The sequence below is a fragment of the Eubalaena glacialis genome, chromosome 3, assembly GCF_028564815.1.
Source record: "Eubalaena glacialis isolate mEubGla1 chromosome 3, mEubGla1.1.hap2.+ XY, whole genome shotgun sequence".
Lineage (NCBI taxonomy): Eukaryota > Metazoa > Chordata > Mammalia > Artiodactyla > Balaenidae > Eubalaena > Eubalaena glacialis.
The window spans coordinates 88820963-88833195 of record NC_083718.1 but is presented as its reverse complement, the minus strand read 5'-3'; the positions used below and the strand labels follow the sequence as shown (position 1 = coordinate 88833195).

At 38.5% G+C, this 12233-nt stretch overlaps 1 protein-coding gene across 1 annotated transcript in view; it reads right to left on the bottom strand.

The window, feature by feature from the left end:
* The window catches only part of NOTCH2 (notch receptor 2), a 176504-nt gene that overhangs the window by 120922 nt on the left and 43349 nt on the right, over nt 1–12233 (bottom strand). Inside the window, exon 2 of the mRNA XM_061183611.1 lies at nt 1670–1751. Coding sequence (XP_061039594.1) covers nt 1670–1751 — 82 coding nt within the window. The remainder of the gene's footprint in view (nt 1–1669; nt 1752–12233) is intronic.

Below are 12233 nucleotides of genomic sequence, written 5' to 3'. Positions count from 1 at the left end.
ACCACGAGAGAGATAAATAATAGAATAAAGCAAGTAACTAAGACACCAGATGCCAAAAAGAGATTAACAAGATTTCAGTGGCCAATTCTAAGGTACTAAGTTCCTTTCCTTATTATCTCCAGTTGTGTTTCCATTCTTAGAGGAGACTACATCACATGTTTTTGGTTGGATTTTTTTCCCAGCTAGAAAAACTAAGTGAACAGCCCATAATCAGTTACATAAAAAATTTCATTTCCAGTGTTATATTTATTCCAATCCAAACAACCTATTGTTAAGCTTTACTGTCATCACAGCTTAAAATATTTTCACTTTGGTGAAGAAAATTTTTTCTGACTTGGAAAATTCTTGTTCATAACATTAAAGAACTTAGATCCTGTTGTCAGAATAGACTTGATTGGAAAAATGTCATTATTATAGTTATGTTTTTCAGTTAAATATCCAGAAAAGAAACAAAACCATGTTGGATAAACTCACTTCAAATGCTTATCAAGGGCTTCCCTGGTGGCACAGTGGTTAAGAATCTGCATGCCAATGCAGGGGACACAGGTTTGAGCCCTGTGTCCGGGAAGATCCCACATGCTGCGGAGCAACTAAGCCTGTGCACCACAACTACTGAGCCTGCGCTCTAGAGCCCGTGAGCCACAACTACTGAGCCTACGTGCTACAACTACTGAAGCCCACGTGCCTAGAGCCTGTGCTCCACAAGAGAAGCCCCCGCACCGCAATGAAGAGTAGCCCCCGCTCGCCGCAACTAGAGAAAGCCTGTGCGCAGCAACAAAGACCCAATGCAGCCCAAAATTAATTAATTAATTAATTTAAAAAAAATGCTTATCAAGCAAATACTTCTACCAAAGCAAAGAACAAATATATCCCATAGAAGTGTTAAAGAAGGTAAATGTCATATTACCAAATCTTATTTTCCATTAAAGAAATAGAATGGAAACATGTTCCTATCAAAAATTTTCAATTGAGGTTGAAGGGGGAAAAAAATTATCCATAGGCAACCTAGAGAAGCAATTTATGAGATTACCTCACAGGTTTCCTCAAACAAAAAGTATGGCTACACTAGAGGATGATCAGAGAGAAAGAAAAGAAATGCTCTTGAGGACTAGCCTAAACCCCCTAGTCCTATCTACTCCTCATCCTTATTCTTTTAAACCTATATAATGACGTTCAGCCACAGCCCCTGCTCCCCACCCCATCCCTACAAGCATGTGTGCATCTTCTCTCACAGTCTCTCTTTCAGAATTGATTTTTTATATTAGATTAAAAAGTTTCACATGGCTGTAGTATTTACTTACAGTCGGCAGAATTAAAGTTAACATCTATTTGGTTTGACTTAAAAACAAGATCACAGCTAACACGTTGAGAAGCGATTCTGAGGCTTTGCCTTAAACTGAAAAATGTAAAAGAATGTACTCACTATATTTAACTAGCTACTCACTGAAAGTCTTTTTCATGATGAAAAGGATAAGACAGTAAGTTCTTATTAACCATTTATCTGACATCCACATCCTCATGCCCCACAAAAACTACATCAGAAAAGTTAGAGAACCAGTAACATTTCACAGAAGTATTAAAAATAGAACAGTATTACCATATCTTGTCCAATTTCCTATTGAGGAAAAATAAAATACATAAAGAAGGAAAAAAACAGAGAAAAACTTACTTGCAGTACCCTGTACCATTGTGGTAGGTAACACATATTCCTTCATTTACACAGGGCTCATAGCCGTCCCGACATTGCAATGCTAAAAACAAAAACAAATACACATTAGAAATAAGTCACTAATCATAACCCACAGATATCAAAGAAACATCATCCAATCCAGGTCAACATTCATTCCCATATCCAACTTGATTTAGGTTTCCCTTTAGAGTTTTAATCATCTTTTTATCTTTTGGCTCCTGCGGTCATAGAAGTACAGAAGCTCATCCCAACAGTCTCTTCCCACGATAACTGTTTTGTGGTCCCGAATGATACTCTTAATTCTCTGTGCCTCTATCTCTCTGGCTGTTACATCCCTATTTCCCAATGATACTAAGAAAATTAAAGCTATACTATCCATGATATGCCATGAGCATCTTGGGATTTGGATACTTCAGATGAGCAATGTAAGGATTCATCAATGAATATTTAGGAAGACCTGGGTAGATACTAGGTCACCATGATATTAATGAATTACTTAAGCCTCAGGTGAAGTTTCAAAACAGGCCACTTCAAGAAATAATCAGAAACATCAATAATATTCATTCAACAAGCTGTATTTGAGAGCCTAGTGTGTACCAGACACTACATTAGGATCCAGAGGAAAAAGGGGAAATGGAATTCATAGAGAAATGAATAAAACATAATCTCTAACTTTAAGGGGCTCACACAAAGATGGGGAGTAGACTATAAATAGAGATTGTAGAGGAGGGGGGATAAAAGCAAAGAAAATGAAAAGTTAATTATATATATATAAATAAAACAATAATTCTCAAATTCTTGAACCCTAGTCCCTTTAATAAAAAGGTACTTCATCACCCTAATCCCTCCCAAAAGCAGACTACCCAGAAATAAACAGCAATAGTAGAAACTTTCATTGATTTCAGCCAGAAGAGGAGGAAGGCTACCCAAAGCCTCATTTGCTGGATAATTACAGTACCTTGATTGTTTAGCTTTTAGAGTTGGAATTTTCATCACCAAAATGCTTATCAAGAATACTAATAACAATTGGAAGGGCAAGACAGAAAGAAACCTTGTCAAACAATAAAAATCAAAATTGAAGTCCATGAACTTTTTCTGGAAGATTATTAAGATCTTCATCTCCTAGGATGGTTCATGTATAAATACCTGAAAGCAAAACCAAGAAGTCTCCACTTTTGAGTTTCCTCTGTGCATACCACTCTACGAATAAACTGCAATATCAGAGGTTCTAGGTCTGCCCTTCCGGGGCACCAAAACCAGCTTCTTCTCACAGCAGGGCCCAGGCACAAGCTGGATGTTAGAACAGATCCTCCATTAACAATTACTGCATAAGAGCCTTCTATTTGCCCAGTACTGTTATCAAGTGATGAAACCCTTTGAGAACATGTTTACAAAAATCTCAGCTCTTGAGGTAATAATATTTTTAAAAACTAGTGATAACAATAGCAGCTAACACATAGCACTTACTAAATACCAGGTATTGTTCTAAGCCCTTTACACAGACTAATTCAGTCTTCCCAACAACCCTATGAAGTAGTTAATTTCATTAAACCCATCCCACAGAAAGGATAAGTGACCCGCCTATTGTCACAACAGTGAGTGAAAGAACCAGAATTTGAACCTAGGGAGTCTGGATCTCATGAGAGAGTCTGTGCTCTTAACTACAGTAATACAGTGCTTCCCACCATCTGACATTTTTCTTCTCAAGATGGGCAAAATAGGTATTATTATACCCACGTATTAGAAAGTGAAGGCCAAGGAGGTTAAGAGGCCTCCTCGTGGGGCATTCCTCCATAGCACTAGCTGTGACACTGCTGGGCCTTACTGAGTCCAGCCCCGTCTCCATGACAGCTATTGGTATCACACAAGCAGTCACTAGGCTGCAGCCCGAGCAGGCATATTCAGGAAGAGGGTCATCTTGTTGTCCATATCCCACTTCCCTGTAGGGCTCAAATGCTCCCTCTTCCCACACTGATAAGCCCAATGCAACAACTATAATTAAAACAGTTAATGTCAGGTTATTTCCTCCATACCAAAGTTCTCAAACTGATTTTTTTATTCTCTTTAGACACTTTTATTAGTTTCAATGAGAACTTCCTGACTTTTTTTCTATTTGCTTTTTTCTTGAAATAGGAAAGGAATGTCCCGCAGGCCCAGAGCAAGCCACAGTTCTGTCCTCCCCCTGCCGCCCAGAGCAAGCCACAGCTCTGGCCTCCCCCTGCAGGAATCCTGGGGCAGTGGAGGGAGTCAGGAGTCCTGAAATCCTGGCTCTACCACAAACTAGCTGCACTACTGCAAGAAAAGCACAACCTCATGGGGGCTCAATTTCCCAACCTGTAAACCAAACTGGGGTAAACTAAATGCTGCTGAAGGATTCCCTGTGATCCAACAGTGACAACTCCCTCATTAAAAGTAGATGAATGGCATGTCTGGTACCTAGAGAAATCTATCCAGAAGGACAAAAGGAGCCAGCCAGCCATGACTCAGAAAGCCATGGGTGCAAAAAAAAAAAAAATCACAGTCTATTCCTATTAAGCATCCTGGCAAATCATTACAGTGACAGGTGCAGAGAAATACAAACAACCTAAAGTCAATATGTGGCAATCAATCTAGAAAATAACTTCACAGCCTAGCCTTAGTGAACCAATCAAATTCAGGGACCAAAAAGGAGGTAGGCTCACAAGGCTAATAATTAATGCCATTTGGCTGATCCGTAGGATCATGCTACCTTGAACCTTTAACATTTACTAAGCCACGGTTCTCAAACTTTAGTGTGTATCAGAATCATCTGGAGGGCTTGTTAAAACACAGATTGCTGGACTCCACCCCCCAGTTTCTGAGTGAGTCAGTCTAAAGGGGGCCTGGGAATGTGCATGCCTAACAAGCTCCCAGGTGACGCTGATGCTGCTACTCTGAGGAGCCACACCTGGAGACAACACCTGTACTAAGGCATGATGGTCCACTTTAAGGAATCCCCTAAGACTATATAATCCACCAGAAGTCTTGGATGATCTAGATGATAATATATTGCCTGGATGAATAACAACAACAACAAAAAAGTAAAATTTGAGACTCACAACTTTGCTCAGAGGCTATTTCTAAATGAATACTGTAATTATTTGTCATAAATATAGAAGTTAAAACTTTGATAACTAAAAACCATGACAGTGAGGCTGGGAAAGATCTCATTTCAAAATTCAATTTACTTTTTTCCCAACGTAAAACACTTAAATTTTTTTTTTTTTTTTAAGTACCATAACCAGGTGGTCCTTTTTTTTTTTTTTAACTAATTTATTTATTTATTTTTATCTTTGGCTGTGTTGGGTCTTCATTTCTTTGCGAGGGCTTTCTCTAGTTGCGGCAAGCGGGGGCCACTCTTCATTGCAGTGCGCGGGCCTCTCACTATCGCGGTCTCTCTTGTTGCGGAGCACAGGCTCCAGACGCGCAGGCTCAGTAGTTGTGGCTCACGGGCCTAGTTGCTCCGCGGCATGTGGGATCCTCCCAGACCAGGGCTCGAACCCGTGTCCCCTGCATTAGCAGGCAGATTCTCAACCACTGCGCCACCAGGGAAGCCCCAAAACACTTAAATTTAACAATAAAATTAAAAGCACCTTTATATTTGTAAAGTAAAAAGTGAAATGTTCCATCATATCAGTTAGACATTAAACTGATGTTTTAATAGACTCAGAGAAACCGGTCACTCACAAAAGGAGTGACTTTTTCCCAAATTTTCATCTTAAGCTACAGAGGTTACTCAATAAATGCTGGCTGACGAATATCAATCTCATATATGTGCATGCCCCCTGCCCCCAAAAAGGGCAAAAACAAAAAGAAGCAGCGGATTCCAATTTCATCACTCCATCACTTGGCAACGTGACACAATATCTAGAATATTTCCAATTTTCACACATTTTCTGTACTGCATATTTGGGGACTAGTCTTCCAATACTCAGAAACATACTTACAGATGGAGGTCCAGGGGTTAGGACTCCACACTTTCACTGCCGAGGGCACGGGTTCAATCCCTGTTCGGGGAACTAAGATCCCACAAGCCTCAGGGAGCAGCCAAATTCATTAAAAAAAAAAAAAAAGTACTTACAGAGCATCTACTATGTGAGGTGCAGGCCCTGATGTCAGCGAAACCATGGTTAACAGAATAAAGTCCCTGTCCTCATGAACCTTATTTCTACTAGGGAAAGACAGATAATGAATAAGTAAATTTATTTATTATCTCACAGTGGTAAGTGATAGATTCTATTGGAAACAGAACCCAGTTATGGGATACAACGTAATCAGGAAGGCTGGAGGTGTAGGGACCTACTTTAGATAAAGTGACTAGGAAAGGTCTCTCTCAGGTGGTTTCCTTTGAGCTAAGACTTAAATGAACAAGAATCATGAAGATATGGGGAAACAGTGATCCCAAGCAGAGGAAACAGCAACCGTAAAGGCCTGGAGATGGAATGAGACTGGTATTCCATGTCTGTATGGCTAGAAATTATTAAACAACAGGGAGGGTATTAGGAAACAGCAAGGAAGGCAGGCAGGGGTTAGATTACGGCTTCTACTCTAAGGGTGAGCATGAACTACTGGGCTGCTCTAAGCAAGGAAAGCAACACAACCAGATCTGTGTTTGAAAAAAGTCAAGACTGTTAAATGTTTCAGTGTGTGAAGGCTTTTCTTCCTTTCTTATATAAGCTTATGCAAGTCACCCCATTTTAGACTAGGCCGAAGCCACTCATTTTCTCAGCTCCCCCGCAAATGGTAAGGATTTTATTCTAATCCCATCTAACCTTCCAGAATGACAATGTTACAAGTGTCAGTCCACCACTCGCTCATCTGCAGTGGCTTTCAGTTCTTAGTTTTCAGAACTTATTCTCAGCTTGGCTTCAGAAGAACCAGTACCTTCGGTAGGTACAGAGCCAAGCTTGGCACTTTTTCTTCCAGGGACGAGTCATTCCTTCCTTCTTCCAGTCGAAGCCCTCACCCTTCAAGGCTGCCTTCAAGATCGCAGCCTACATTATGCGCCCAGCATTTCACCTCGAACCGCTTTGAATGCAGCCTCTTGCTTGAACAGACCATTGTGAACTCAGTTCCTTGCCTCCACTAGTATCTCAGCTTCCTCTGATTGCCACTTCCACTTTACTATCTAAATTCTGCTCCGTCCTCCCAGGCCCAGCTCACCTTCTGCCTGGCCCACAAAGCTTCCCCTGGACGTTTCTGTCCTCACAGGCCAACCCCTACCCTTGTAACACTCATAACTCACAATTTAGCATTTAATTCTGTACTGTCTCCTAACTCTCTCGGCTTTTACACTTTTAAGTTCCTAGATGATAGAAACCATTTCTTCTCTTCTGTATATTTGAGGCAATATAGTTTAGTGATTGAAAGCATAAATGCTGAAATCAGGATCTCAGTTGGAATTCCAGCCCCACCATTTACTATCTATCTCTGTATCCTCTTTGTACTTTCATTTCTTCATGTACAAAATAATCTCTCTCAGAGCCCTGGCAAGAATGAACTAAATTAATACATTTAAAGAGCCTAGAACAATGCCTGACACATAGTAAGAGCTCAAAAAAGGACTGCTCACATAGTAGGTACTTAAATTCTTTGTTATTGATTCCATGATAAATGGTGGCTTTAGAGGAACTTGTTATATCAATCAAACCCCAGTTTAACAAACTGAGAAATCTGGAAAAATAGAAAAGCCCTAAGCAATTTAGGACATAATATCAATAAATGGAATAAATTCTTCCCAGTTGCCACCAATAAAGGTCTAGTAAAAGATACCCTGAACTACTACAAAAAAACAGTCACTCACTGCTCAAAAAAAAAAAAAGGTATACCACTGCAAGCATAGGGAGAAGTGATTCATGAAAGGTAAAATAACACTATATATGAGAAAAAATGTCATTCAGTTTTAATATGGTGCTTTTATTATTTGTTGAACGACTACTCTGACTATGGCCCTCTACTAAGCACTGCATGAAAATCAAACAGGGATAAAACAAACAATTCCTATTCTCATGGTGCACACAATCTAGGGAAGTTAGGAATAGGGACAGACAGAAAATGACCTACCCAAATGACTCTAAGATAAATAGGAGTAAAATAAAAATTGTTTTTACTGTATACCTTTAGCAGACCCTCTCAATATCAATTTCAGAATCACTCCAGAAAGAATCTTTAAGAAATACAACACAAACCTTTGTTGTTTAGCACTAAGTATAACTCAGTCCAGACAAGGTTCTAGTAAAGTTTATCAGCCTCATTTGTATATAAATACTGCAAACAACAGAATAAACTGTCATTGATTTTTACCAGTTCCAGTGCCTAAGGAATTTGCCCATTTAGGGACAGGCCCAAGATATCCAGACTTAATGGAATTGTCCTTAAAACTTCCTCTAGGCATTTACCTAGGTTTTCCAGGGCTTTTCAGTATCATGCCAGCTACATATGACTGGTTTAAAAGCCTCCCTTTGTTTCAGGAATCTCTAACATGAGTAATTAAGTCTGCACCCCAGCCGGTGTAATCTGAGCAGCCTTCAAATGTGTTTCACTTGTTGCATTAACATGTAATCGTTTTAAATTGGCATTACTTGTTGCTTTGTAGCCTCTTCAAATAAGCCTCTGTCATCTATCTCACATGATTTTTTTCATATCCTGCTCCCTCTGTCTGCAGGATGGCATCTGTTTGTGCTTTTACATCCACTGATGACTCAAAAGACATTTTAATGCCTTGAATGGCTGGGGTTCCTAAAATATGTGAAGAGGAGGCATAGAGGGCCCCTTTAATTTTCTTTTCAACATTTATGCAAATTTCAAGTAGCAGCATTTGAGAAAGATGAAGTCTGAGTTTATGCCCTAGGACCTTGGCTGTGGCTGGCTGCTATTGCTTCAGGCACATGGTGCTGGAAGAGGCTCAGTAAAATGAACAAAGCAAAGTTTTCTAAAATGACTGCTTGCATTATTACCAAAAATAGGAGAATTGAGGGCAGACAGGGAGACATCAGGGATTTGCAATAAGTCTCGCAGCACCCTGCAATTTCAAACAACAAAGCTTTCGCTAAATTTTTTATTCCATTTTTTGGGATTAAGCCATGGAAAAAAAAAAAAATCCAAACAAACAGAAGAAGTGCAGAAGCTTCAAATCCCAAGTAGTACATTGAAAGAAAAACAAAATGGAGAAACATCTGTCTTCCTCCTTGAAATCTGCCTTGATTAAAAGGCACATAAATGAAATAAGGGAGATATTAATTTTATTTTCCTGATAGCATTCCGAGGATTTCTATGCCCCTTAAAGGTATCATCTAATAGAACATTTGTTTTCTACTTAAGAGATGATGATACCAGACCCACAGAAATTAAGGCTTAAGCTATAAGATTCATAGCAAAATATTACTACTTTTCAAAAGCAGGTATGCCTTGATTTAAGAAAATATAACCAACAAAAAACTGAATTTATACATAACATAAGGGTATTTTTTAAATTATTAATAGCATTTTTGTTTTATAAAGATATTCATCCCAGTGAGTTGGTGAATCTATAATAATCTTTCATTTTAAAAATTCCAATTTTTGTCCTATTTTATAATGTTGGATTTATTGCAAAAAACAAAATTTGGCACACTTGCTGTACTATGTTAACATATATTATGCACTGTGTTTTTTTTCTTTTTCTTTTATTTTGCTGTATTTTTAAAGACTGCAGAAAAAATTTACTTATGAGTTAAATTTTAATTTCTTAGTTTTGGGGATGAAAATGGACTTCCTCTTCCATATGAAATGCAAGATATGAAAAATACACATATACTTATAAATCATATGTGACCAATTTGTTAATAATCATCTCTACACACACATACATTCTTCCACCTGGAAAATACTTCCCCTCCCTTTCTTCCTTCTCCATCTTGCTAACTCCTACTTATATTTCAAATCACGAATAAAGCATTACCTTCCTTAAGAAGCCCTCAGAGACCCTCCAATCTGATTTAAATGTCCCTCCTCTGTACTCCCCTTACATCTTGGGCAGATGCATTATAAATACAGGCTCACCAATTTCTCTCCACCTCTGAGCAAATTCCCTAAAGGCAGTGACCATGATTGGCTCATCTTTGTATAACCAGGACCTAGAACAGTGCCTGGAACGCAGCAGGTATACTCAATATTCATAAAATATTCAATGAACTAACTATCTCTAACTTTGACAAAACCCTTTAACAAACTCAACAATCGGTTTATGTGTTTAAAATATTCCAAGGCTCCAATTTTAATAAGCACGGGGATACCCAAATGTGACTGTGCCTAATAATTCTGATTTCATATTGTGTAAGGAGTAGAAAAGTAAAATAAGGAGGAAAAAATGGTGCAAATTTCCTGGCCTTTAACAGGAATGAAAAGTTGAGAAAGTGGAACCATACTTTTTAATCTTCACAAAACTAAAACATCTTTGGAAGTTCCTATCTTAAAATTTGCATGAATAAAGAAACACCCTCCCCTGTGAATCTTAAGCCATGTGTATTATGGTAAGAATTGATTTAAATGGTTTGAACGGAAGCCAAATAATTTACATCTAAACGGCAAATGCAGAAAACATAGGTATAAAAATTCCAAGTGAATGCTAAGCTAAGATAGTATGCTTTTTTTTTTTTAAACATCTTTATTGGAGTATAATTGCTTTACAATGGTGTGTTAGTTTCTGCTTTATAACAAAGTGAATCAGCTATACACATACATATATCCCCATATCTCTTCCCTCTTGCGTCACCCTCCCTCCCACCCTCCCTATCCCACCTCTCTAGGTGGTCACAAAGCACCGAGCTGATCTCCCTGTGCTATGCGGCTGCTTCCCACTAGCTATCGGTTTTACATTTGGTAGTGTATATATGTCCATGCCACTCTCTCAGTTTGTCCCAGCTTACCCTTCCCCCTCCCCGTGTCCTCAAGTCCATTCTCTACACCTGCATCTTTATTCCCATCCTGCCCCTAGGTTCTTCATGACCTTTTTTTCTTTTTTTTTTAGATTCCATATATATGTATTAGCATACGGTATTTGTTTTTCTCTTTCTGATTTTACTTCACTCTGTGTGACAGACTCTAGGTCCATCCACCTCACTACAAATAACGCAATTTCGTTTCTTTTTATGGCTGAGTAATATTCCATTGTATATATGTGCCGCATCTTCTTTATCCATTCATCTGTTGATGGACACTTAGGTTGCTTCCATGTCCTGGCTATTGTAAATAGAGCTGCAATGAACATTGTGGTACATGACTCTTTTTGAATTATGGTTTTCTCAGGGTATACACCCAGTAGTGGGATTGCTGGGTCATATGGTAGTTCTATTTTTAGTTTTTTAAGAAACCGCCATACTGTTCTCCATAGTGGCTGTAATAATTTACATTCCCATCAACAGTGCAACAGGGTTCCCTTTTCTCCACACCCTCTCCAGCATTTATTGTTTGTAGATTTTTTGATGATGGCCATTCTGACTGGTGTGAGGTGATACCTCATTGTAGTTTTGATTTGCATTTCTCTAATGATTAGTGATGTTGAGCATCCTTTCTTGTGTTTGTTGGCAATCTGTGTATCTTCTTTGGAGAAATGTCTATTTAGGTCTTCTGCCCATTTTTGGATTGGGTTGTTTGTTTTTTTGATATTGAGCTGCATGAGCTGCTCGTAAATTTTGGAGATTAATCCTTTGTCAGTTGCTTCATTTGCACATATTTTCTCCCATTCTGAGGGTTGTCTTTTCATCTTATTTATGGTTTCCTTTGCTGTGCAAAAGCTTTTAAGTTTCATTAGTCCCATTTGTTCATTTTTGTTTTTATTTCCATTTCTCTAGGAGCTGGGTCAAAAAGGATCTTGCTGTGATTTATGTCATAGAGTGTTCTGCCTATGTTTTCCTCTAAGAGTTTTATAGTGTCTGGCCTTACATTTAGGTCTTTAATCCATTTTGAGTTTATTTTTGTGTATGGTGTTAGGGAGTGTTCTCATTTCATTCTTTTACATGTAGCTATTCAGTTTTCCCAGCACCACTTATTGAAGAGGTTGTCTTTTCTCCATTGTATATTCTTGCCTCCTTCATCAAAAATAAGGTGACCATATGTGCATGGGTTTATCTTTGGGCTTTCTATCCTGTTCCATTGATCTATATTTCTGTTTTTTGTGCCAGCACCATACTGTCTTGACTACTGTAGCTTTGTAGTATAGTCTGAAGTCAGGGAGCCTGATTCCTCCAGCTCTGTTTTTCTTTCTTAAGATTACTTTGGCTATTCGGGGTCTTTTGTGTTTCCATACAAATTGTGAAATTTTTTGTTCTAGTTCTGTGAAAAATGCCATTGGTGGTTTGATAGGGATTGCACTGAATCTGTAGATTGCTTTGGATAGTATAGTCATTTTCACAATGTCGATTCTTCCAATCCAAGAACATGGTATATCTCTCCATCTGTTTGTATCATTTTTAATTTCTTTCATCAGTGTCTTAGAGTGATAGTATGCTTTTATTGTACAGTACTATTTTCCCCATGGGTAGATACA